The sequence below is a fragment of the Sebastes umbrosus genome, chromosome 11 (assembly GCF_015220745.1).
Source record: "Sebastes umbrosus isolate fSebUmb1 chromosome 11, fSebUmb1.pri, whole genome shotgun sequence".
Taxonomy (NCBI): Eukaryota; Metazoa; Chordata; class Actinopteri; order Perciformes; family Sebastidae; genus Sebastes; species Sebastes umbrosus.
In genome coordinates, this window is record NC_051279.1 from 16,307,388 (window position 1) to 16,334,852 (window position 27,465).

Genomic DNA, 27,465 nt, shown 5'->3' on the forward strand with positions numbered 1-27,465 from the left:
GAAAGAGAGACAGCTCCCAGTCCAGAACTGAGCTGCAGACTTGGCCACACGACCGTTAAAAAGCCGAGGAAAACTCGCAGCGAGTGACAGTGACTGAGGATTAGACAGCATTTTTAGTGGCTTTCCTACATCACTAACAGTCTTTCTTCCTCCTCACTATCTGGATTGTGCTTGCTTATCCTGTTTGTTTTTTATTCAGTCCGCGACATCATTATAAAGTCAAAATCTTTTCTTTTCTGCTTATGATTTTTACATCTGTAACTTATTGCCTGGTGCGACTGCGTCAGCGATTGGCCCTCTTGTCATTTCTCTCTTGTTTATTGAAAATTTAATTCACCTCCTACTCCCCCTGCATGCCTGAAAAGGCCTTCTGCTTCTGTCAGGGAAGATCGTAGAAATAAGACAAATCAGCCAGTCCATGATGAAAAAGGAAAAGTGCTGTTATGAATTAGGTGTTTAGAGAAAGCAGGTGATCGTTATTCTAACTGGACTAAATGTCAGAGATGTGTTTGTCCATGGAAGACCAGATAAAGGAGGGAGGACTGGAGAGAGATTAATAGAAGGGATAGGGAGACACACGTACAGTATGCTTTTCTGAACATCGTATCTGACAGATGTGATAATGCATTGGGGGGTGTAGGGCACGCATACACATACATACACACACACACACACACACACACGCATACATGTATGCTCTGAACATTACATACTGAAATATGAAATTACATATTAATACACATAATAGCTGAATTCCCTTCCTTCCAACAATGTAATTTGCTCCATCTCGGGGGAACTCGTGTTCCACTGTCCATCCTTTAGGAGGTCCTATCCGCCATCTTGGCTCAGATTCCTCAGTTTCTCTGGAGCTGAACTCTCGCTGCAGCTGTGCACTCGGGCACAGTAGGCTGCTGCTGTCCTCTACTTAATGTGCACAACTCTCTAAGCGAAAACCCCGTCCATGCATCTTTTACTTTATCACTTTCATCCAACAGCGCAACCTGGCTCTATCCTTTAATTCCCTCTAGTATGTATTTTCCTTCACAATCTGTTGCTTGTACACATACTGTGTTAGTGTGCGCGTCACAGGCTGTGTAGTACAGTTTATATCACATTCTTGTTTAATCTATACAATCATACAACATACCATAGCCTCTCTATCAGCAACAGACCCTTGCATGAGCTAACACATAGAGAAATCTTAATAATATATTCCTAATGCTATACTGTGGTAAGCCGCTATGCTATGATAAAATATACGGAATCAGTTCACTGACTTAGTGGGTTTCTGACAATAAAATAAAATAAACGTATAGGAGCCTTGATATGAACCTCCCTTCCCTTTCTGATTAGCTCACTCTGACATCAGTCAACACTGAGGATGAGTAATATCATAGTCGAAGGCGGGCGTGTCATGTGTCAATTAAGCAGTCGGCGTCGAGCGGAAAGTGTTGATGGGCTGGCGTAAAGTTCAACAAGTAGAGCATCCTCGCTCCCTGACTGGCTGAAGAAGAAGAGGAGAGCAGGGAGAGACCTTTCCACCAGAAAGGGGAGGTCATTCTGTTAAACATCTGGACGAAAAAACTGCAGGTAAGAGAGTATGATGGCGATTCCATTTCCTTCATTCGAGAAAAACAGTTGTTCGTTGCAAAAACGTTACTATAAAGGTAATGGGCGTGATTGCTGTTCAGTTCCAGTTCTGGTTTCCAGTTCAATAAAACCGAGACCCACCCCCCCCCACCACCACCACCTCCGGTCCTTGTCCTGCTGTTGCTGATTGGTCGGGGGGAGCTGTCTGGTTCAGCGTGTTCTCGGGGCCTGGGGACGGTCAGCCTGGCGGGCTGATGACCTTGACTGTGTAATTCTGGAAGAGCGGCTGCATGAACATGCCCAACGTGCCGAACACGCACACGAACACGAAGATCCACAGGAAGAGGCGGTCGATCACCATGGCGACGTACTTCCAGTCCTCGCTCACCTGTGGATGGGGAGGGACAAAAAGGACGGGGTGAGGAGATTAAGGTGAGCAGAATCACATTGTCTTTCTAACCGCCTCCCCCCCTGCGTCTCCCTATTCAGAGGGGTTAATAGAGGTGAAGGGTTAATGTGAGCGGAGACTCGTTCTGCCACGCAGCTCTGATGAGGTCTGACACGAGTCAAGGAGGAGGAGAAGGACGTAGGAGAGAGTGATGGAGGGCAGCGAGACAGAAGGGTGTGCTGACACTGTAACCCCGGCGATGATGACTGGGGGAGGGGGAGAGCTGACACACTGTGCCAGGAGAGGGAGGTTTTTAAAGCGGTCGGCATGGCAACGGGATGGTAACCATGTCGATGATGGACAGAATCACAGAGGGCTGTTAATTCCCGTGTCAGTTTCTTTCATTCCAGGCGAGAAGGCTGCTCTCCCAAGATGCCTTGAGGAAGAGTGATAAAGAATGCCACCCTCACTCCGCCGTCTCGCTTCCTCTGTTCTCCAGTTGTGCTCTATGCACACGTCACGCCGCTGCTATAATTACATGTCTGCGTTGAATATTCAGGGAGCTATGATTGCGTCACCAGGTCTGTCTCCTTTGCTTATGCTCTGGCGTAGTCCCCCATGCGTCTCAAATGGCAGAGCTAAACGGGGCCTCTGTGTATCACTATAACGTGATATGGCTCTGAAAGGACAGACCTGCGCTGCTCATGATGCTTTTTATGGTTTGTAACATGCACAAAATAAGAGGAGTTATGCTATGATTTTATCCACACAGAGACAAGATAATATTTCACTTTGATATGGAGCAGAGCCCAAGCAATGTATCTGTTTATCACAGATATATTAGTACTGAAGTGTGAGCTGGCAAGTAATTGCAGAGCAGTAAATAAAGGATTTATTGGCATCACCTTTTTGTGTGTTTTTCTTTAAGAATCTAGTTAAACAATATAACTTTTATGTGTTTAGTTATTTAAGCAGGGTTTTTTTGACCAATTTTGATAAAAAGCTGTGAACCAACATTGACATTTTCACGTTATAAAGTTGATTTAGTGAACGTGTTGGCTAACAGTGTCCTATTTACACATCCAGCCGTCAAGTGGCAACATTGTGAGTCCAATATTTACTCTCAGCTCTGTTTTGGCTTGTACCGAACCAGAAATATCTCTCTCTTTAGCTGCTAAATGCTCCGCTGTTTTCCCCAGCTAGTCTCTAACTGTGTCTGTCTGTTGTTTGGTGCTGAGCAGGTAGTGTACAGGGTCAGCATTTTCTATTTTATTTGTGTGTGTGTTTGGAAAAGACGCTGATGAGAATGGTGAGAGGGAACCAAAACAGTGGAGTTATGAGCTGTAAAACCAAACCAGTGAGCAAAACAATAAGGAACGGGAATGTGACATCATCGACAGCAAGTCGGCCATTTTTGGAGGGTAAAGGTAAGAGTGCCATCCGCTGGCTGTTTACGACAAGTGTCAAAAAAACTGCTGAAGATTAATTATGCAGGATTAGCCACATTTTGTTGGCATTCAGTTAACGTCACATTAGCTAGCTTATCTTTGTCCCCGGTCTGAAGGTCCTCTACCCACACGTTTGGAAACTAGACATTGGCCTTCAAAGAATAAAAACATTTTGAATTGCTGACAGGTATTAACTAACGCCAAAACACATCCGTGACTGTAATGGGTGACAAGCTGTCAAGGTCCTCCTAATTCGTAAGGATCAATATCATAAACTAACTTACATTTTGTAATATATAGCCCCTTTGTCTCTGTCTGCTTCTCTTACTATAGGTATTTGTCTTTCGCGCATATACATTTCTGATGATGAACATTTGCTAACCTCCAAAAATGGCAGCGCCAGAGCCAGAATGCTCCACGATTCCCATTCCCTATAGAGCTGGAGGGGGAAATGCAGAGTCGGGTGATAATTCTCTGTGGGTTTATGATACGAGCAACACCTTTCACATTACACAGTCACTTGATCCGTACTTAATATAAAGGCTGGCTGTGACTCAGTGGGTAGAGCGGATTGAGGCTCCTACTGTCCTTAAGCGAGACACTGAACCCTAAATTGATCCCCGAACGCTTCACAGCAGTTCACTGCTCCTACAATGCTTAGGATGGGTTAAATGCAGAGGTTGGATTTCATGTACTATGTACCTGTATGTAGCCTATATGATGATGGAAGTTTAAATTGAAAGATATTCATTAGAGCAGCTTTAAATAATTAAAACTTTCATCAAAGATTACTCTTTTATTTGCTATTATTTGTCATCTCTGACTTTACAGTTTATTGTTAAACTGTATCTATACTGTACTCTTTATCACAAAATGTTTCTGCTGTTTATGTAACAATATAGGCTCTGATAAGGAGCAACTATTACTGTAATGGTGTGAATGTTAACGCACAGATAATATAATACTCACACTCTGATCATCATCCTCACTCTTCATGTGGTTGGCGATGAAGCGTACTCCCTCCACAGCCTCCTCGAAGCCCGGACAGGCTTGAGCCAGCAGGGCCTGAGTCAGAGCGGGACCTCCTGCTGCCTGCTTCCCCCGCGGCAGGTTCCCAGAGGCCCCTTCCCGGCCCTCCCTCACCCTGTTCAGACCATCCATGGATCCCCCGCCTGCTCCTCCCAGATCCCCTCCAAACTGTTTAACAGACGCCCGGTTCACATAGCAGGTACAGGGGTCATTGTCCTCCTTGCCGAACACCCCCGTGGAGGTCGCCCCTCCGTTCCCGCCTGCGCCGCTCAGCCCGAGCCCCACCATCAGGGCCCCCGCCTCCCCGCTGCGCCCGCCCTCCTTCTGCTCCTGGGCCCTCCTTCTCTTGCGCAGCCGCTGGCGCTCGCAGCTGTTCCTGGGCTGGCGCATGAAGAGCAAGGCGGGAAGCTTGTTGAGGAACACCAGCTTAACCCAAGGGGGCATGGTGTGTGTGGTGGGCGAGCGGTGGTGCACGTTGAGCACGCACACGCTGGTGACGATAGAGAAAGTGACCAGGACCATGGTGAACATCAGGTACTTCCCCACAAGAGGGACGTCCAGTGACGTGGGGGGGACGATCTTGGAGATCAGCAGCAGGAACACAGTGAGAGCGAGCAGCACGGAGATGCAGAGCGTCATCTTCTCGCCGCAGTCGGAGGGCAGGTAGAAGACCAGGATCGCCAGCGAGGTGATGAGCACACACGGGATGATGAGGTTGATGGTGTAAAAAAGAGGCTTCCTGCGAATGATGAAGTCGTACGTGATGTCCACGTAGGTGGGGTCGGCCGGGTTCTCGTTTCGTCTGCCCGGCAGGGCGATGATGTCCCACTCGCCGCTGGGCGTGAAGTCGTCCATGCTGGCCACGTCGGCGCGGAGAACCAGATCGATCTCGGTGCGGTCGTAGGTCCAGGAGCGGAAGCGCAGCGTGCAGTTCTGCTGGTCAAAGGGGAAGTGCTTGACCTCGATCTTACAGGCCGACTTGTAGATGGCTGGGGGCAACCAGAAGATACTGCCGTCGTAGGAGACCACGGCGTTAGAGTAGAACGACACCTCGTACACCCCGTCAGCACTGAGAGAGATGAAGAGGGAGATGAGGAAGAGGAGTGTCAGACATAAACAGAAACCAACCTCTGTGTGATGATTTATTAAAATATTTTGTAAACAAAAAGTATAATGAGAGGCCATGTTTCCCTGGAACATGACGCATCTCATTATGCAAAACGGGTTCATCAAAGAGCTCTAGGACACACACACACACACACACACACACACACGGATGCGGATGTGGAGGTTAACAGGGTTTTGAGGCGTCTCAGGGCAGCGGGGTCACTCAGACCTGCTTCTACAAAAACGAGGAACAGAATGAACACGCAGTCTAGACAGGAAACACGGCTCACAGGTCAGACGGGTCGAGTTCAACAGCTCGAATTAGACGCTTCGGTCAGAAGTCAGCTGACAACACCAAAGCTGTAGATTGAATTTCCATTTAACTCGAGCATTTGACAAAGAGAACTAATTAATGACGGCTAACGCTGTGAGATTTGACACATGCAAAAGGAGAATTCATCATTTTTGACTGATTACACAATTGACCCACCTTCCAAAGCACACTCTCAGAAACACCAACTTTCCTGCAAATTTAGTGTCAAAATCTAATTGAGTCCTCCAAATTAGCAGCTCTAGTGCTGCTGTTTCCAGAGCTAATCCTCCTGTTTAGGTGACTGACGGAAGGCGGTGAATAGGACTGGGAGGATAGCGTGTCGAGACGGGGTTCGTGGGATTAGCGGAATCATTTTATCCGTAGTGTATCCAAGATCTTTTAATCTTCAGTAAAGTACGGACGGAGGCACGGAAAGAGGAGAAGGCCAGACAGATCAGTGTACTCTGATGAGCTGATTTACATACTGTAGGCTGACACTCGGTTTCCATTACATTGAGACGAGTGGTCTGCGTCCATTCCTCCCTCAGACATGCAGGCTAATTGCAATTAAAAACCAACAAAGCAAGTTTCTGTTTGTGTTTTATAATGTATTACAGTTAATTGCATTGAATTTAAAACTGGATTATTTTACATATATATGATTTTGCATACATATGGTTGATTTTAACCATATATCGCACAGACCTCCACTCAAGTCTGGATTAACAACTGGGCAAAGCGGGCCCATAGTGTCTTAAGATTTCATCAAAACTATGCCTAGTTTTTATATTTCTAAGTACATTGGTGTTTAATTAAAATACCGCAAAGTATTCTAGCATCGGCGTACTAGTTGGTTTCTGTGTGCACTGTACCTGATGGGAACTAGAAGATGGAAAGGTGCATTCACAATGCACAAAGGGTGGGACTGTGTTCCCTTTATATGTTAATCCAGGCCTAAAAATTACTAACTGAATTAAAATACTTAGTTATTTATCAAGCATCTCTGCATGCAGATAAATAGATAAACGTCACACATTTTACAATAACACAAAAAGAAAGAAGAGTTTGGATATGTGTAAATGTGTTAACTGTCTGCATCTACTATACATGTATGTATCTGGGCGTGCAGTGCAGACGACTCCATCTTTGCAGTGTCTCATGAGACTCGAGGTAGGCTACTGTATAATAATGTAGCATGAGTGATATGAGCAGATTACAGTGGACATATTCAGTCATGTGTGGCGAGTCTGCATGTATCGCACAGTGAAACCTCTGGCATTAAACTGATGTTCTTATCCAAAGTGACTTACTGTACAACAGTGGCAGCTGGATCAAATCACCAGGGGAGTTAGCTTTAAAACATTATCAGTTCAATATGAGAATTGTTTTGCTGTGCATGTTTAAGAGCGTGCATGCATCCATGTGTGTCTTCAGAAGTGGTGAGCGAGTGACTCACTTGTTGTAGAGCACCACGTCCGGCAGCCAGATGTGTTTTGAGGGCAGCCTGACCTTCAGCATCCCATCAAACTCCTCCGGGACCCAAGTCAGACGATAGTCCTGCCACTCCTGAGGACCAATAAAAAACTAAACGCTTAATCACTTGTGCGCCAATCACACAGCAGCTAAGGGGATGCCTTGAGAGAAGCAGAGAGGAGGTCTGTCTGTCCGTCTTTGTGTCTGTCTGTCGGTCAGTTGGTGGTCAATGTGACACATCACAAGCAGGGGAACATCCTGTGCTGTGTGTCCCTCTATGCTTACATCATACTTTTACTATAAGCCACAGAGAGACACTGAAGCTCTCATGAAACACACACAGCCACACACCAATCAGCAATGTTTAAAATTGCACAGGGGGGTGGAAGTAACTAATTACATTTACTGTTATTATTGTAACAAAGTCGTTTTTTTGTGTAGGCCTACTTGTACTTTTTGGAGTATTTCTTTTTTTTTACATTATTACATTTTACTTTTAACCTACTAAGGTGGAAGTCGCGTAAAAAAGTCCTGATAAACTGTAAGGAGATAAATCATCAGCCGTAGCAGAGAAGAAGCTGCAGGTGTTTCTTCAGTCACAGGAGGGCAGAGTTTCACGTCCAGAGCAGTAGTACACTACGGAAGTGATACGTCATAAATGTTGCGTTCACGGGCCGAGTTCAAGGGCCTGGGCCGGGGCTAGCACTTCAAACGCAGTCAAATTAAGGATGTGTGTGGTTATAATTACTATTATTGTAACTCAGCATAGTTTAAAAATGTTCCACCTACCTACCACCCGGCAAGCATGATACTGTATATCCATGATGTACGTGGGCTGAACAGTAGGGGTACGCTGGGTCTGGCTAGCAGGCTGCCGCCTCTGTGGAGTTTATATTGATTATCTTTGGTGATGTTTTATTCTACTGTTGATTCTAAAATAAGTTTCAGGCGCCTTGATAGCCATAGCTGGTTTCTATTTATTATCGATCATTTTTGTTTAATTGTCTGAGTTAAAGGTCCCATATTGTTCTTATTTTCAGGTTCATACTTGTATTTTGTGTTTCTACTAGAACATGTTTACATGCTGTAATGTTAAAAAAACAACTTTATTTTCCTCATACTGTCTGCTTGAATATACCTGTATTTACCCTCTTTCTGAAACGCTCTGCTTTAGTGCATTTCAACGGAATTGCAGTGGAATTGCAATGGAATTGCGTTGCTAGGTAACGGTGAGGGTCCATGTTTACTTCCTGACATCTGATGTTATTTACAAACACTGCAACAGGAAATAAACTGGGACACATTTATAATGTTTATGTTTAAAACCGTGCGATGGTCTAAATATTGTATATTTGTGACATCACAAATGGACAGAAAATCCTAACGGCTTGTTTCAAACGCGCAATTTCTGAATACGGGCTGTGTTTGTTTCTCCGTATATTGAGCGTTTTGATAGTTTAACAGTATTTATAAAGCACTTAAACCTGCTTTATAATATAATATAATATACTCTTATCCACATGGGAGTGGATAAATATTCTTGCTTTATGCATATACTTATTATTAGAAATCAATTAACAACACAAAACAATGACAAATATTGTCCAGAAACCCTCACAGGTACTGCATTTAGCATAAAAAATAAGCTCAAATCATACCATGGCAAACTGCAGCCCAACAGGCAACAACAGCTGTCAGTGTCAGTGTGCTGACTTGACTATGATTTGCCCCAAAACTACACAGGATTATTATAAAGTGGGCATGTCTGTAAAGGGGAGACTTGTGGGTACCCAGAGAACCCATTTTCAGTCAAATATCTTGAGGTCAGAGGTCAAGGGACACCTTCAAGAATGGCCATGCCAGTTTTTCCTCACCAAACTTTTGCGCAAATTTGGAGCGTTATTTAGCCTCCTTCGGGACCCGCTGCGTTAAAGAAATTAGTGGCGTTAAAACAAATTTGTTGACAGCCCTAATATTTATAATTGATAATCAGTTGTATATGCACAGACTGCAGAGGCCCCAGCTGTTGATTTGGACATACAGTAAGGTTGCTGATGTTGTTCCACTTGTGTATAAGTTGACATTTAATGCAATCTATATTTTGTAGCCTAAAGATGTTCTTTAATGTAACAGTAGCCTTGTATCATATATCATCACCACCACCACCCCTGTTCCTTTTTTTTAACGTAACGCAGTAAATACATTTTAACTTACCTACTTTTTACTTTTACTTAAGTACATTTTCACACAGGTACTTAACTTGAGTACAATATTCTAATAATAATAATAATATAAAATTCAACTTATATAGCGCTTTTAAAGAACTCAAAGACGCTTAATTCTAGTACTCTTCCCAGCTCTGCAGTGAGGCTGCTCCTGTGTGTGTGCATCAGCAAACATCTTCACGTCCTCTGTGTAACCTTTTTTAAAAGACAGCATTATCTTGTTCTGCATGCTGTGGGTCAGTCACTGACATTGCCACGTAGAAGCATCTGTCTGGCTCTTCTATGTTATGGCCATGTTAGCGCTGTAAGGTCATCTGCAATAACTGTGATGCATTATTGTCATTACAGTTTGTCTTGGCTCAGGACAGCTGTCCTTGGCTCTCCTGCTTCCCAATAGCGAGGGATCCATAGAGCGCTGATGGCCACTTTACGCTCCGTTACATGTCATAAATCCCAACTTGGTCAGGTGCATGTGTTCGTGTGTGAACATAAGACAGAAAAATGCATGAAGCTATAAATAATCAAATAAAAAATGCAGCATCCATGATGACATTATACGCAGAAGGCTGTTGAGAGAACTTTAATCTGTTTCATATACATCTAAATTTACGTCCAAATTGAACATACTGTGTGTAATGTGTTCTGACACCTGCCCTCAAAAGCAAGCACATATGTTGTTGATGTGTGTGGGTGACTGCGTTTGTATACCTATGTAAATGTGTACATGTTCTCAGCTGTCAGCATGCAAAGAGCCAGCCATGTAGAAAAGCAGCTCCGTCAGGGTCACATTATTCACAGCGTGAGGTTATGTTAGGTCTCATCCAAAAACCACAAATTGACTAATTCACCAGCTGAGAAAAAAGGGGTTCAGCATTCATGCAAAGGGATTTTGGTATCATCAGTTATCTGTGATTTGGGTGTTTCCTGCTCATAAATTTTAACTCACTTCTCATATTTCTCCTGTCAGATTTTTGGCTTTTTGGAGGACGTGTATTGTTTGATGTCTCTCTCTCTCAGTCTGACACTTCACCAGTCATGTCAGCTCTCAAGGCTGCTGCTGCTCCACATGAGCAGAGGCAGGATTATTAGACTCTGCACAGCCACAACCAGTAAAACATATACGTAGAAGAACACAGGGATGCATCTGTCCCCTCCGGTAACTGGACCACTGCTCATACATGCTATGGTCTACTGGTGTAATAACACTTATTATATAACGTAAATCAGCATGTATACTGTAGTAGAGAGAGCATTATTCAGTGTCCACATTTGTCACTACCATCCATGTCCCTTGTGGTGTGTGATGAACTTCCACTGACCTGGCAGTAAAACTGTGAAATCTAAAGGGGAAACCATTCAAAATCAAATATTTAATTCATTTTTTGGTCTTCATATTAGGGGTGTAAGAAAATATCGTTACACATGAGTATCTCAATATTAGGTGTTGTGATACTGTATCGATTCTCCAAAACGCTGTATTGATTTTTAATTAACCTCTTAAAAATCTGATGGCAGGGCTCCGTCGGGCCCAGCCGCTATTCAATCTTTCGGAGGTTGTAGCGGGCTCAGTTTTAGGTAGAGTGAAGATACTGGCATGATTTGAAACTATAAAAACCTAAGGAATCCATCAGTACCAACCATGTCATACTAGCTTGTCAGGAAGGAGGCTAAATAACGCTCCAAATTTACACTAAATTTTGGTGAGGAAATACCCTCTTTATGCTATCCCATGCAGTTTTGGGCAAAAACCATGAAGTTGTTTTGCATGCAGTACAAATGTTTTATTTTGCCCATTTTAAAATGGTGGGTTTCTGATGTGTTTTTCATACTATGACAATTTTCCAAAAATTAAATCAAAAAATTTGTCTTGCTTACAGTATCATGATATTGTATCGTATCGCCAGAGTCTTGTTATACATATCCCTACTACATATGTAATCTTGTAAAATGTAGTTTTGAGTGAGAAACTTGAATAAATACAGTTGTTTGTTTTCAAAGCAATATCAAACAGATATTAAAGAGAGAATTATGACCTGTTTAACTTCCTAACACTAGCTCTAAGCAGCTTATAATACATAATTAAAACTACTAATGCCAAGATTTTTTTTTTAATCAAAGTAAATATTTAAATAAAAATACAATTATTTGTTTCCTAAACATTTGACTTGTGTGTTTTTAAGCAAATAACCACAGTAAAAGGATAATATTTATAATTTTTTGAGGGTTTACACTGACTTTGGGATGGTTCTGGGACGGCGGTGGAAAAAGTTAATTAAAGTTAATCGGAATTGGCGGGTCAGACTCTGCCAAGAAAATTGCAATCTGTGCATCTCTAATTTTTAATAATCTTTCTGTTTTAATATATTTTTGTGTGTGTATGTTTACTATAAGATGAGGAGAAGAAGTCTCACCTGTGTTAGCCAGACGTTGGTGGTCATCACCTGCTCTCTTTCATGCTGCAGAAAAAGAAGAGGTATATTTTACATTAAAAACTGTGATCAAAGGGGATCCTCGGTGATTCATTACACTTGCAACAAGCTGATGGTCATGTCTGACATATTTTTTTTAAAAATGGCATAAAATTGATGCAGCAAAGCCAAGACATCCTGACTGTTAGTCCCTATAGGCTGAGTCAAGCTTGCAATATGGAGCTTGATAGCATCTTTCATTGCTCTGTAAATGACTATATATGTTATGTAACTCCACATCCCCAGTTCATAACGCTTTCTGCAACAACAACAAAAAATTAAAAGTCTTCAAGCCCAATCCAAAATAACCCTGATGATTCTCAGGTTTTAAAAAGTTCCTCCATAGCCACAGAAGACTTTATATAACTGTTTGGCTAAGTAGTACTCAACATGATGAGTAAAATAAGTGGACTGGCTCTTTAACCAACATAAAGATCTACTACAGTCATATATTTCAGATGAGCATTTCTAGCTCCTAGACAGTAGTTATTTTTCAACTTGTTTGCAGTGATGGAAAGTACATTTACTCAAGTACTGTATACTTACTGTAAGTACAACTCTGAAATATCTGTACTTTACTCAAGTTATTTAATTTAATGCTACTTTATAGTTTTACTCCACTACATTTCAGAGAAGAACATTGTAGTTTTTACTCCACTGCATTTATTTGACAGTTATATTAAAATCTTATTCTGAGTTAGTATAAATACAATGTATTGTTATACATGAAATGAACCCACGCAACAATTATACAATGAGTACAATGAGCTACAACAATAAAGGAACAGTGTGTAACATTTTGAGAGATATATTAACAGAAATGGAATATAATATTCATATGTTTTCAGTAGTGTATAATCACCTGACACTAAGAATCGTGTTTTCGTAAGCTTAGAATGAGCTCTTCATATCTACATAGGGAGCGGGTCCTTTTCACAGAGTCCACCATGTTGCTCTGCCATGTTTCTACAGTAGCCCAGAACAGACAAACCAAACACTGGCTCTAGAGAGAGACTTTCATGGTTTTACGTTACCTGAAGGCCGCCGTAGTTCTCCGACACGCTTGTGAAACTGAGGTGAGCAGAGTGCAAAACCGTGGTACCGCCAGCTGCCTTCTGACATCCATTGCTCTTAAAGTAGTGTTATTATGGTCAGGATGGCTTTTGAGCAAGGCGAACGGCGTTACCGCGGTTTTGAACTCGCTGGCTCACATAACCCCAGTCTTGGAAAGGGAGGAGTGAGTGGAGGGGTACTCGGTTGGTTGCAATCTGCAACCACACCATGCCACCAAATCCTACACACTGTCCCTTTAAAATGCAGCTTACTTGTTACTGCATCAATAATCATAAGCTAATTCAATAGTATAGTACTGTATATAAAAATGTAACACTTATGGAGTGAGTACTGTCACTTTAAGTGCATTTTTAGACTTACTGTTGCTTATATAAGATTTGGAATGCAGGGCTTTTACTTGTAAGAGTATTTTTAGGTTTGGGTATTGCTACTTTTACTTAAGTACAAGATCTTAATACTTCTTCCAGCACTGGTTGTTTGCCTTAAAGAAAATATTCTCTAAATGCTCTGAATAGATTTAGAGGAAAACTAGGTGAACAGCCTTGAGCCAAGGGCCAAATGATTATCAGGCTGTTATTAGACTACTTAATTTCAGCTTTAACCATGAGGGCTGAATACAAATCATTTTTGCAGAGTCAAAAAATCAGAAGGAACCGCATTAGTCCACATTAGTGCAGGTTTCTACGTGTAATTAATGCCATCTTTTGGAGTCTTTTTTAATGTGTAATCAAAACTAAATGAGGAGTGACATATTGGATTTCCCTCATGCTATGAAAGGTGCACACACACACACACACAGATTCAAACACACACACACACTCACCACGCTGATAAGCTGGGCCAGCGACACCATCAGCTGCACGGTAACCAGCTCGGAGCCATTAGTCGCAGGACGGATCAGTTTGTTGTAGTGGGCAGGGTTTAAGAGATGCTCCACCAACCTCTCCTCTGTGTCAGCCCCGAGGCCGCCTGAAATGAGAACACATTATCATCATCATCTCCATCATCATCTGCCTCCATCATGAGACCAAAAATGGTGCAGCCATCTGTGTCTCTTTTGGCACTTTTAAAAAAAAAAAATACTTTATGACATTGGATGTATCGTACAAGAGGAAGTCAGTGGTGCTGTTGAGTTTCTGTGTTTGGCCCTCACTGCCAGCGTTGAGAGCTGGCTATCCATGTGTATCGAGAATGCGAAGCCTTTGAACCATGGCATTACTCATCACTGCCGGCTGGAGCACGTCAGCACAGCTCGATACACACTTCTTTACAAGATCTGACATCATGAGAATGAGTCAACCAGTCTGAATGTCTCTATCGCTATCCTTTCTGTCTCTATCGCTCTCTCCGTGCCTCTGCTCTGTCTCTATCTATTCTCCTCTGCTGCGTTGCACTTCTCCCCAACTGCCAGTCTTTTGTAGCTGTGGGTTATTTTCACTCCATCTCTCACTTCCCTTCCCCTGTCTTCCCCCCTCCTCCTCTCCCTCTCTCCCTCCTGTCCGCCATCCCTCCATCTGTAGCAGACTGTAGTCGTATCTGTGTGAGCGGTCGAGTTTGAGAAGAGCTGTCACAACAGCACACACAGGAGGGGAGACGTTTTTACTGAGAGACACGGTGCATGGAGGAAAAACAACTGTTCTGCACCTCCTCCTTCCTTCTTTCCTTCCCCTCTGTCTCCCGCTACTCGCTCCCTGCCTCTCTGGCATCTGCTCGCTCCTGTGCCGCAACCTCTCCCTCTCACACGTTCCCCCTGAAGATAAACACAGGCTGCTTACTGTTAACTTGGTGCCAAAGATGTGAAAGAAAGCTGATGTGGGAAACATTAACAGACAGTTAGGTATGACTTTTATTTTTATTTTTTTAAATAAGGATAAATGAGAAGCCTGTAAACAAAGCAAAGACTATAACAGACAATAAAAGATTATATAAATGGGAAAAGAGAACACAAATCCCAGACTACTCATCCTACACATTTATTTCCCTCTTTTAAACGCATCATCTGCACAAAACTAACAAGAAATGTACTGAAATAACAACTGCTAGACCAAATAAAATGTAGTCAAGTAATTGATAAGTTGATTGACAGAAATTCAAGTAATTTATCCAGCTGCTTTTTTTCTGTTTTATATTATTGTAAATTGAACATATTTGGCGATTGGACAAAACATCATCTTAGGCTTATAGGAAGCTATGATGAGCATTTCATACACCAAATGATTCATCGATTAATAAAATAATCTAGGGTTGTCCTCAACCAAAGAAATTCTTAGTTGACTAATCAATGAGTTGATTTTAATCAACAGATCTGTGACACTGAGTTCCTCCACAAAGAATCACACCAAAGCACCACTTTTAAATCTTGTGTTTACCAGAGATGTGCTCGATAGTTTCTTAGAAACAAATCATTCAGCATGAAAAAAACAAAAATACTTTTTTCGTGACGCTCAGCACATCTTTCAACAACGTATGTTTAATGTTTTTTCCTACAGATGTGCAGCAACACATGACGCACTTGTCAATTTCCGCTCCAGTCTTTTCAAAATAAAAATACTGAGTTAAGTTAAAGAAAAGATTGACTTGGATAGGTTTAGTCAACAAACCACTTAGTTAGCTTTAGGAAAAGATGTTGGTTTGTGTTAAAATAACACCGATACAAGACAAATAGATCAACATTGACTTCTGGTCAGATCAACATTGACACCAGTCTCCTGGGTGAAAGTCCACCCATCCACCCCGACCTCCTCCCAACACGATGTTCGCTGCTCAATATTGTTCCTGGTTCACAGTTATGTTGATTACATACAAATTGATTTTATATTGACCATCTCGGGAAAAAAAATGAAATTTGTGCCTATGTACAGGATTCAATTCATTAAATTTCCTGACTATTTCACGACTGCCATGCGACTGGGCTGTAAATATATCAAGTTAAATATACAAGCTACAAACTAGGGCTGCAACTAACAATTATTTTCATTGTTGCTTAATCTGTCGATTATTTTCACGATTAATAGATAAGTTGTTTGGTCTGTATAATGTCAGAAAAATGTCCATCAGTGTTTCCCAAAGCCCAGGATAACTTCCTCAAATGTCTTGTTTTGTCCACAACTCAAAGATATTCATTTTACTGTCATAGAGGAGTAAAGAAACCAGAAAATATTCACATCAGAGAATTTAATTACTATGAAAATTGTTGGCGATTCATTTATGTCGACTAATCGATTAATCGTTGCAGCTCTACTACAAACGACAAAGAGGAAAAAAGGATTTAAACATGAAGGGAAATTCAATGAAAACGAAGAACAGGTACATTTGAGATGGAAGAAAAATGTTGGGATTTGTTGCATTAGTGATGTAAAAATATGGAAATTAAAAAGCTATAAAAAAAATTAAACCTAAACTGACGTTATTTTTCCTGTTTTTCACTATGTCCCTCTGAACATGCTCCTCTCTCCTCTATTTCCCCCCTGATCTCCTCCCCTCCTCCCTGTTGCCCTGTAGCACTGCTGTGTTCACTGAGCAGGAATGATGGCCTCTGTCTCTGGATCAATGAGGACTCTATTCATGCCCCGTAAACTAAACACGCAATTCCTCCTCTCCCTCCCTCCTATTTTTTAATCTCCTGCTCTTTCCTGCGTCCCGTCTCCTCCGTCTCATTTTCTTTTACACTTTCTCCGTCTCTCCATCATCTGAGCTGGCCCGTATTTTCTCTCCTCTCCCCCGACTGTCTCCCTCGCTCTCATCCTTCCTGTTATCTCCATCTCCCCGCCGCTGACAGCCACTGTCCATTTATTGCCCCTTCTCTCGCTAATCCACCATCATCAATACACATCCTGTCAGCACACGTGTGTGTGTAGCACTCTGGTTGTTTATTGTGCACAGGCGCCGGTTTGCTTTTTTTTCCATGTGTTTATGCGCGTGTCTTGTTGTGTGCACATATTCATGAGGGAAATAAACACTAGTGTCTGTCTGTGCCTGAACCATATGAGTAATGTTTATTGTTCCCAGAAGCCCAAGGCAATAACACTGCCGGATGAGACAGAGAGCTAATACAGTTCACTTAAACAATGATGAAGCAGAAAAGGCCTGCACTGCCATCAGCCATACTCATAATGCAAATGGTAGTTTCATGCTCAGACTAACTAGATGACATGTTAAAAGTTTTACCAAACTGTCAACATAATATTCATCTGTTTTTCTTTGTAAACACAGCTTGTGAGAGGAATTATATTTGCTTTATATCGTACATTATATTAAGCATCTTGAGGCATCTGTGCAGTTTAATCTACAGTATGAAAAAGAAAAATGTATAAAGGTCTTTGCTCCAACGCTCACCAAACTGACCTCAACACCTTCACCAAACCTTATAGCAGGTGAGAGCTGATTCCCCTCAGATTGTTTGAGTAGCTGCATTAGAAGTATTTACGTGGGCTTATTGAAAAGCTCCTCAGTCAAAGACCGCTGAAGATGACTAAGACCAGTCCAAGGCCAAACTGATTCAGTTTATTGGATGCAAAATATTATGTTTCTTCCTCTGACGTTGGGATAATATCTTAAAAACTTGAAAATTCAGGCCAAGGAACAACAGTTTGATTTTTTGTGTAGGTCTGAACCATAGACTGTATATAAAGATGGACGACATGACAGCTCCCCAAAAGTGAAGCCAAAACATTTCGATCGCCCCCTGGTGGCTGGCTGCAGTATAGGTCATAAAGCCCACCCCCTCCATGTTAAAAAGTCAAAGTCAAATAAATTTTTCCTCCAAAGATGGTTTCTGTCATTTTAGGTAGTTCTTATCACGCCGATGTACAGTATGTTCAAGTGTTCATTTTTCTGATAAGTTTGGTTTTAATTAGTCATTTGATGCTATAAAAAGGGGGCGAGACGTCATGATTGGCAGCTGTGAGTCTCTCTTGCTGACAAGCTGCGGCCGTGCTGGGCTCGCTATTGGTTCGGGCGGGTGACCTCGATATCGCGGCTCCACCACCCGATCACTACTGTGCAGACTCTGGCTCCAAATGAAGTCAAAATCTCAAGATTGCGGCTACCATAACCAGGATATTTTAGATTCACTTCTGTACAGTGGAAGGAAGTGGATATGCATTGTCCATCTTTATATACAGTCTAGGATCTGAACACAGTTACATATATACTGTATATATATATATATATATCTTGACATAGGCTGTTTGATCAGTTTCAATATTTCCGCATCAACTCCTGCATTTACTAGAATAAAAGAAATCTGGCATATGCATCCCACGCAAATCTGAATCGAGATACAGATTAAAAAAAATGAATGTGCCATCTTGGCTTACACTTCCATTCTCTGAGTCTTCGTATTTTCTGCTTATTTTTACTCAAACATCTCCACGCATGGGCTCAGGATGAAAGTCTGGACTAATATTTTACGACACTGAGACAAATTAGAGACCGAAACAGAGAGCGTTTCTGGTTTATTCTTATCTCAGGAACGAGACTGATAAAAATATCCACGCACGGCACAAACACGTTCATCCTCATCCTCAGCACTCACTAATGCTTCTCAACAAAGACTGATCTCTCTCTGTCTCCGTCTCCACATACGAAACGCCGCCGTCATGCTAAAGGCCCAGCTGAGTGGTTGTAATGTTGTTGGTAGCTCAGGTTGTATTCTGGTTGTTTTCCAGTGCAAATATTGCAAACTTAATGTGACACTATGAATATTTCAGCAGGGCTCCCCATTAGACCCTGCAGCGAGGGAAGTTACACACCACCACGCACGCACGCACGCACGCACACACGCACACGCACACGCACACACACACGCACACACTCACACTCACACTTCAGTGACACAGCACAGTGTTCGATTGCTTCACATCCGTTTCCTTCTTTTAAACAGCCATTGATCTCAGCGTGCTGATCAACCTCAAGGTCTGCAGGTCTTACTCATGATTTTTTGATAACCACTGTATGCAATAACTTGTTTGATCATATAAAATCACCAATTTAATAAAGACAAATGTGGAGAAAATGAGGGCGAAGCGAGAGCTAAATTGAATTATCCCGCTAAGACTATTACAGTGATGATCTCTATTTATACAGCTCGCTCAAATGAGAAAAGGTTGGAGGGGAAGCGGGGTCGCTCTCTGCTCTGCGTTCTGCCAAAGAGGCTTTTTGGCTGCAGCTGGGGCCTTTTATGCTGAAATATTCTTAAATCAATAATGGAGAGATCCATTGATCTACTAGCAACACCCAATTGGCACCGTAGTGCCCATAGAACTGAGATATTAATATTGATCCTCCATCCAACCGCAATATCACAGCACTCCAAAAACAAAGCCGTCCCACTGTGGACTAACTGAGGCCGGAAGGAGCTTTACTGTCGCCAAACTCCACAGCCAAGGAAAGTGTGGCCAGTTGAGTTTGTGCTTTATTATGATGAGGAAACATACCTTTACTTTAACAATGCCGCTAACAAACTCTATGTGTGCATCTACTTCCCTTCTGTACTCATAAACAACACCACAATAATAATATTAATATAAACTTAATCACAAAGCCCTTTTAAAATCAGATTTTATGCTGTATTTGCAGGAATTCAATACAAAGATAGAAAAAAGAGCACACAAATTAACAGGATATAATAGTAATAAATGCACAAGAGACACGAGATTAAAACTTGGCAAGATCTAAACATCAATACATAAATAAAGAGTGAAAGATGTGAGTTAAAAGAAGCATTTGCAGATTCCTCCAGTGCAGCCTTTTATGAGCTAAAAGCCTGATGATATAAATATAATCAATTTTTAGACCAACGTTAGAGCTGAAACAACAAGATAATTACCAGGGGAGTAAACCACAATTTCCATCACGATAAAATATTATATTGATTCTTTGGACAACGATATCATATTTGCTGATATATATATATATAAAAAAATAAAATGCCAGGATCCGATTTTGATTCAATTCAATTCAGGGGCCTGTGGTCGATATCATATATCATATGTCCATTTAACAAAATCAGTTACATTTATGTCAAATCACAAAAAAAACAAACTAAAATATGATTTGACAATTTTACTACTTCTAGACATTTAAATGAAGCACAATCTAGGCTTTTTAATAAAAAGAATACAAATAGAGCTCCATGTTGTTCACTATAAAGTGCCACATTTCTGTTTAAGCATTGTTTGAATGTTTAGGAAGGAGCTGCGTTTGGACGGAAATGGAGACATAGAGGTGCCATGAGAATTTCAAAATAAAGGCGTATCTTAAAGATGATGATATGTATCGATATTTTCACTTTGCATCGATGACACTGGATCGTTGATCATTGAATCGATACAACGATCCATATCGATCTATCGTTACACCTCTATTTATTAATTGATTAGTCTATCAAATCACATTTTTTAAACAAAAATGCAGAACATTCTCTGGTTCCTACTTTTCAAATGTGAAGATTTACTGCTTTTTTACATCATTGTAAATTGAATATCTTCAGGTTTTGGACTGTAGGCAGTCTGTAAAATCTGTGATGGGCATATTTCACTATCTTATGGCATTTTATATATAGATCAACCAATTGATCAATTAATCGAGAGAGTAGTCGGCTGATTAATCGGTAATTAAAATAATCATTAGTTACAGTCCTGATATATTAATACTTATGCAGAGACAATTAGGGCTGCAACTAACGATTATATTCATTGTTGATTAATCTATCGATTATTTTCTTGATTACTCGATTAGTTGTTTGGTTTATAAAATATCAGAAAGGTGAAAAATGTCAATCAGTGTTTCCCAAAGCCCAAGATGACGTCCTCAAATGTCTTGTTTTGTCCACAACTCAAAGATATTCAGTTTACTGTCATAGAGGAGTAAAGAAAACTCACATTTAAGAGGCTGGAAGCATATAATTCTGACTTTTTTTCCTAGAAAAACTACTATCAAAATAGTTGGCGATTAAATTAAGGGTTGACAACTAATCAATTAATCGTTGCAGCTCTGGAGACGATGATAGAAGATCAATTCAATTAAAGTTCGGAGTAAAAGAGACAGCAGTCTGCAGATCACTGACTGCTTCCTTTCATATCTTACATTTCTTTGTTGCTGTGAACCTTTTAGCAATAATGTATCGTCATGCTAATAGGCCTTACATGATGCTAAATATACGAAGATTTTCTTTTTATTGTTATAGTGCAGTTAAAAACATATTGAATATCAAATAGATAGTCAATCATTGTGGAAAGTGTTTAAGTGGTCTAGACGACTAAAGACTACAGTTGAAAAACTCCGAAGCTATGAAATCCTCATATGCAGTTTGGTTTATTCGTATTATTTACAGCCCAAGGAGCTCAGCTGTTGGCTGACAGACGGTATGGCTTTCTAACCATAGTGGTGCATATTTCAAGGAATGCAATAAAATACATCATTTGAACTGCATAATGCCTCTCATTACAGCTATTATTTGAGCTATTATTTGGCTATAGCCATAAGTCCTGAGGCCGTGTTATCACCTGCAGGCCGAGGCACGCTGCCTGTGAGCGGAGATAAGATACATGTGCAGTATCTAGATCACATTTGGTCTTATCTTACAGAAGTCCTGATCAAAATCATATATTTGTTTACTCCCTGCAAAAGCATTACTCTCTGGAGATAAGCATGTTTTTCTCTAGTTGTATCGCACATTTCCAGGCCAGAGTTCTTTTAGATTTAAGATTACAGTTTTATCTTTCCTACATGTTATGATCAGAGGAAGGTTTGCGTTATCTTGAATACACTTCTACACACACCTGCGTCAGAGCAACATAAGCGCAGCCTTGCCTCAATGCAAGTTTTTAAATACACTTGAATTAAAACTCGTAACTTTTCCAAACGTCTCTTATCTCCCTCTCCTTCTCCACCGCTTAAGTTTCTATTAAACCTCTGTGCTCTCCTTCTGCTTCCCTCTAATCTCCAGGGCCACACACTGCTGCTGCTACTACTGCTGCACATTCATTCACACAAACACACACACACACACTCGATCTTGCCCAAATCACACATGAGAGCACACAGTTTTCCACACGGGATCACACACACGTTCTCACATATACACATGCTGGCCTCTGTTGTGTGACTGCTGATGCGCATTTCTTGTCGCAGATGCAGCCCCCTATCTGCTGATCTTATCCTGTTGCTGCCGCGTGTTGGGAGTCGGTCCAAACGGAGATAGAGACGGAGGAAATGAGAGGGCGAGATAGAGACAGAAAGTGACAGAAAGAGGGAGAGGGCTGTTGTAATGTGCGGGTTGAGACGCTGCAGAGATCAGTGGGCTGGAGCAGTGCAGCAGAAAAGTGATGACAGGCTCTACTGACTGAGCAGAACTTTCTAGACCGTAGCACTGCCAAGGAAATGGTTAGTTGATATTCACTAAGTGCATTCATAAAGCACAGGACAAAGATTATGGCGCATCATGCATAACACTCACACAGTCGGTCACACATGCAAAGAGAGGACGACTTGGCCGCGCGTCAAACGCATCTGTTTTAATATGCAGCTGATAAAGTAAATCCGAGCACACATAACGTCCTTTGGTGGTGATGAGACGGTCGCACACACCGTGCTCCATATCCAGTAACCCTCGCATCAGGTCAACTCAGCACCACAGACCTGTTTATTATGCATGGCCTGCGGGGGAAAATGACAGGAGACATCCTCCTCACACAACAGGACGGCCACGTCCTCGCGGCAGCGTCTGAGACAGGTGGTTAAATGTCCTTGAGTGCCCTTGTGCAGCCTCTGAATGCGAGACTCCTTTTGTGTGCACGTCTGCGTATGTCCAAGTCTCATGTAAGAAAGTATTGTCGCATGTCTGATGATGTAAAGTTTTGATTTTGTCCCTCTAATTCCATCAACATATAAAAATATAACTTAGTCAGTGCACATGTTGCCTTTTCTAAGTATGTATTTTATATTTTCTTTGTAGGGAATCTCTAAAATGTGTTTAGGCCCAGGTGTGCGACCATGCGCTCATTTCTTCTGTGTTTGCGTGTGGATTGAGTTTACAGTCTCTGAGGATGATGCTAATCAGATTTTCTTCCTTAAGGGGAGATGACTCATTAGTTCTCCGCTGCTTATGAAGCTCCTTAAAATGATATTTCTCGTTGGAAGCGTTTTCTAGTGCACATACCTCTTGTTTGAACTCAGGGAATGATCAACCAACAAAACTAAGTGCTCGGGGGAACCGATTATTATGCAGTGACTTTAGAGCAGCTTCATAAACAAGACGCATCCGTGTCACACTCTATTAATTTTTATTTATTACAATATTCTATTTTGTTTAATTTGTATTTTAATACAAAGAGACCTAATATTACTCCAGTACGCTTTATATTTTTTATGTATTTTATGCGCTCTTGTGAGTATCTTATTTTTATCTGCTTTTATATCTGTAAAATACTTTGCATTATCAACAAAATCAAATATTAAATTAAGCCTACTGCTAAAATATCTCATGAGTTTGTTGCATGTATGTGTCCATGCAAAGTATCCTGATACAAGAGTTCGTATGATTTCTTATGAAAAGTTATTCCTCGTTTTTCGTGCCTTTTCTTACAAATGTCCAGGAACATGCATTACATGTTTCAATTTCTGCTCCAGTCTTCAAAATAAAACTACTTAGTTAGTTTTAGGCAACCAAACTACTTATTTAGGTTTAGGAAAACATCTACTTGATTAGGTTTAGGCAACAAAACTACTTGGTAAGGTTTAGGAAAAGATCAACTTGGTTAGGTTTAGGCAACAAAACTACTTAGTAAGGTTTAAGAAAAGATCAACTTATTTAGGTTTAGGCAACAAAACTACTTAGTTAGGTTTAGGCCACAAAACCATTGGTTAGGTTTAGGAAAAGATCGACATGGTTAGGTTTAGGAAACAAAACTACTTAAGGAAAACCTTAGGAGTAAGTAAATTAGGCGTAAATTAAGTACGGATGTTACGTGACAAATAAATCAACATTGACTTCTGGTTTCACACGGGACACGATCATCGGCCTCTTGGGCGAAATTCCGGTGCTTTTTGACCCATCCCTCCACCCTGACCTCATCCCTACGTGGCGTTTGTTGCTCTTTATACTTCCTGGTTCATGATTTCGTGGGATATACACGAATTACAGTGCATTACTTTTTCGTAGGTATAGCTACGAATGGTGTATGAGAACAACAAATTCTATTACTTCTTATATCTGTATATACATCTCAGTGTTGTTATATCTTTAAAACACTTCAGTGTGTTTTTGAAGAATGTAATATAATAAAAAAGTTGTTATTATGACAAAAATCTAACTATTTAAATGTTACGTGTGTGTGTTCGTGCGTGTGTGTTTGTGTGTGTGTGGTTGAGCTGGTGCTTGAACTGATAAATGGCAGGTTGATGGAGGTGAAAGTGATATTTTACTGTACGCTGTCTTTGTGAATGCTTCTCTGGATGGATTGTGATGAGCTACTGGCGTAAAAAGCTCTCTTTCAGTGTGTGTGTGTGTGTGTGTGTTTGTAACAAAAAAAAGCGTGAGTGTGTGCCAGAGAGAAAACAGGAGCATGTTGTCGCCATGGGTGATGATGAACAGTTAGTCAAAGCGAGGCAGATGGCCAGGCATGTGTGTGTGTGTGTGTGATTGTGTGCGTGGATGGAGGTGTGTTAGTGTGGTTATGTGTGCTGCTACACAGCCAGTGACAAACTGTCTTTTTGCTTAGAGGCACTGAGCTGGCCTCTGCCCTGTCACTACTATGGATTGGCTGTAAATATTAAGGCGGCTGTAATTCAACCAATCAGCTGACGTGTCTTCCGCTGTGCTTCGGGCAAACCCTCGCCGAGCTGAAATTAACACCAAATTAGAGCCAACTTGCGGAGGTAAAATATGTCCAAACACCCTAATGGCTCCACACTTAACACATACCTCATTGAGCTCCGTAAGCAACAACAGCATCGTAAATAATACTCATCATCTACTCTACTAGTGCACGTCCTTCATGAAGACAAAAAGACTATTTATCTAAGCTGTTATACACACACAGGCGGAAGGCTTTCTGCTGAATGACACATCATTTGTCCTCTTGATGACAGGATGTAGAAGTTGTTTTAGCTCAACGTGTCTCTCATTAACCTGCCCACTCAGTGCAAGACCTCAGTGTTAATGAGAGAGGGAGAGGAGGGGGGGAGGAAGTGATAACATAATTTCTTCCCCTCTCTCTCTCTCTCTCTCTCTCTCTCTCTCTTCCTCTCCCTTGGGTCTATTTAGAGAGAAGGAGATGGCCCAGAGTTGTTGTTTTTTTTAGATGTTTTGTAGACTGCATGCTCATTCACAAAGACATACCTGTTGTGTGTCATGCAACTAATTCATGTTCAGCCAATTAGCAGCAAAAACAATGTGTGGGCATGTTATTATTAGCAATGTTATAACAGCTTACTGGTAAACATAACAATAAGTTACTTTACACTTATTACACGCCATTAAAAACGGTGTGTGTGTGTGTGTGTGTGTTATGTATTTATCAAAATATATAAAGCATGTATTGCCAGATAACTATTTGGTTAAAGTGAATACTGTTGGATAGTGTTTTGTTAAATTTAACTTGTGATTTCCCCCTTTTTGCATGCAAGTTTAAAATTGAAACCACTAATGAAAATAAACAAGAAGGTTTTGATGCAGACATTCACTGCAGGGACTACACGAATCATCATATTGGTGTGATTGTATGCATCAAAGGGTTAAATCGAGCATTTATGAAGTGCTTATAGGATATTTGAGAATATCACGATATATATTGTGTATCGCGATATTGCCTAAAAATATTGCAATATTATTTTTAAGCCATATCGCCCAGCCCTAGGCTCACTAATAAGTCCACACAAATAATAAGCACATGGTGTTACTTTTATAAAACACTATATATTAATACCCTAAACTGAAGCATTTCTTTTAGGTTGTAAACAGATAATGATGTTAAGCTATTGCATTTACTAATGTTTCTCCAGTGTGGGCAACATTTAAATGCTTTTGCCTTATTATATTTGATTTGTTGCCAAATTGAGATTTTACCCCCCAAAATAAATATATATGCTCACTAATAAGTCCACAAAATAATAAGCACATGGTGTTACTTTATAAAACACTATATTAATAATACCCTAAAACTGAAGGATTTCTTTAAGGTTGTAAACACATAATGATGCTAAGCTATTGCATTTACAAATGTTTCTCCAGTGTGTGCATGTGATATATGGAGTGGGCAATAGATTTTAACCCAAAATAATTATATGCTCACTAATAAGTCCACACAATAATTAGCACATGGTGTTACTTTATAAAACACTATAATAATACCCTAAACTGAAGGATTTCTTGTAGGTTATAAACAGATAATGATGTTAGCTATTGCATTTACTAGTGTTTCTTCAGTGTGCGCATGTGATATATGGATATATGGAAGAGGACCAATATGTCTCCATCATTCCGTCGCTGTTGTTATGGGAAAGATGGTGACACAGCCATGAAAGAGTCATTTTCCTTCCACCTCTCCTCAGCATCTATAACCGCTCATTTTGTTTCCACACTTTGGAGAGATATTCGAATGCTCGAACGTGCGCTGCTATTTGGCCCTTTGTATATTAAAAGGTGGCGATGATGCACATAAAAGCGCAACGAACGATGGAGCCATTAGAAGACGAGACAAGTTAACTCACCTCCCGTAATGGCGAGGAGAGCCAGCAGCAGCAGCAGCAGCAGCGGCGGCCAGCCGTCCATCATCATCCGAGCGTCCAGAAAGGTGTTCACCACCACCGAGATGGAGAGGAGAGGGCCACCCCAAAGCTCACCCGCAGTGTTCCTCCTCCTCCTCCTCTTCCTCCTCCTCCTCCTCCTCCTCACGACCCGAAGCTCCCTTCACTCTCCACCTGGCATGGTGACGTCAGGTGCTCTCCGTCGGTCCACACTTCTTCTTCTTCTTCTTCTTCTTCTTCTTCTTCTATAAGCCGAAAAAAAGGGGTGAAAATAGAGATATCTCTGCGGGGCCAGGTGAGCTGAGCGCTGGGCTCGTGCGGTGCTGCTGTCCGTGGTGCTGAACACCGCGAGGCGATGCGCGATGCGACGCGCTGGAGAGGCGGGGGCGCGCGGAGGAAGAGGAGGAGGAGGAGGAGGAGGAGGAGGAGGGGAGGATGTGGCATACCTCAGAGGCTCCACAGCTCAGATAACGATGCCAGTGTCTTCCCCGCACCAAGTCACACATCACCATATAATATGCAGTGCTCGTAGGCAACGTATATACGGTGTTTGTGGTGCTCAATAGTGACCTTGCCACACTTAATGACATCTGCTTTTTAT

The 27,465-nt window shown here is 41.4% G+C and overlaps 1 protein-coding gene across 1 annotated transcript; it reads right to left on the reverse strand.

Moving 5' to 3' along the window:
• Nucleotides 1-1,689: 1,689 nt before the first annotated feature.
• On the reverse strand, nucleotides 1,690-27,241 carry chrnb2 (cholinergic receptor, nicotinic, beta 2). Its single transcript, XM_037784607.1, has 6 exons — nucleotides 26,829-27,241; nucleotides 13,939-14,084; nucleotides 11,985-12,029; nucleotides 7,332-7,441; nucleotides 4,396-5,524; nucleotides 1,690-1,978 (listed from the first exon to the last, which is right to left on the reverse strand). Exons 1-6 carry the CDS (start codon nucleotides 26,893-26,895, stop codon nucleotides 1,829-1,831), a joined length of 1,647 nt encoding a protein of 548 aa, XP_037640535.1. The 5' UTR covers nucleotides 26,896-27,241; the 3' UTR covers nucleotides 1,690-1,828.
• Nucleotides 27,242-27,465: the final 224 nt, after the last annotated feature.

Bases quoted from the DNA above. Each gene is read 5' to 3' on its own strand.
- chrnb2 (XM_037784607.1), bottom strand. From the start codon at position 26,895: ATGATGATGGACGGCTGGCCGCCGCTGCTGCTGCTGCTGCTGCTGGCT. The intron at 7,442-11,984 runs GTGAGACTTCTT...ATTGGTCCTCAG, and splicing joins CCAACGTCTGGCTAACACAG to GAGTGGCAGGACTATCGTCT. The intron at 5,525-7,331 runs GTGAGTCACTCG...CATCTCTCTCAG, and splicing joins GACGTGGTGCTCTACAACAA to TGCTGACGGGGTGTACGAGG.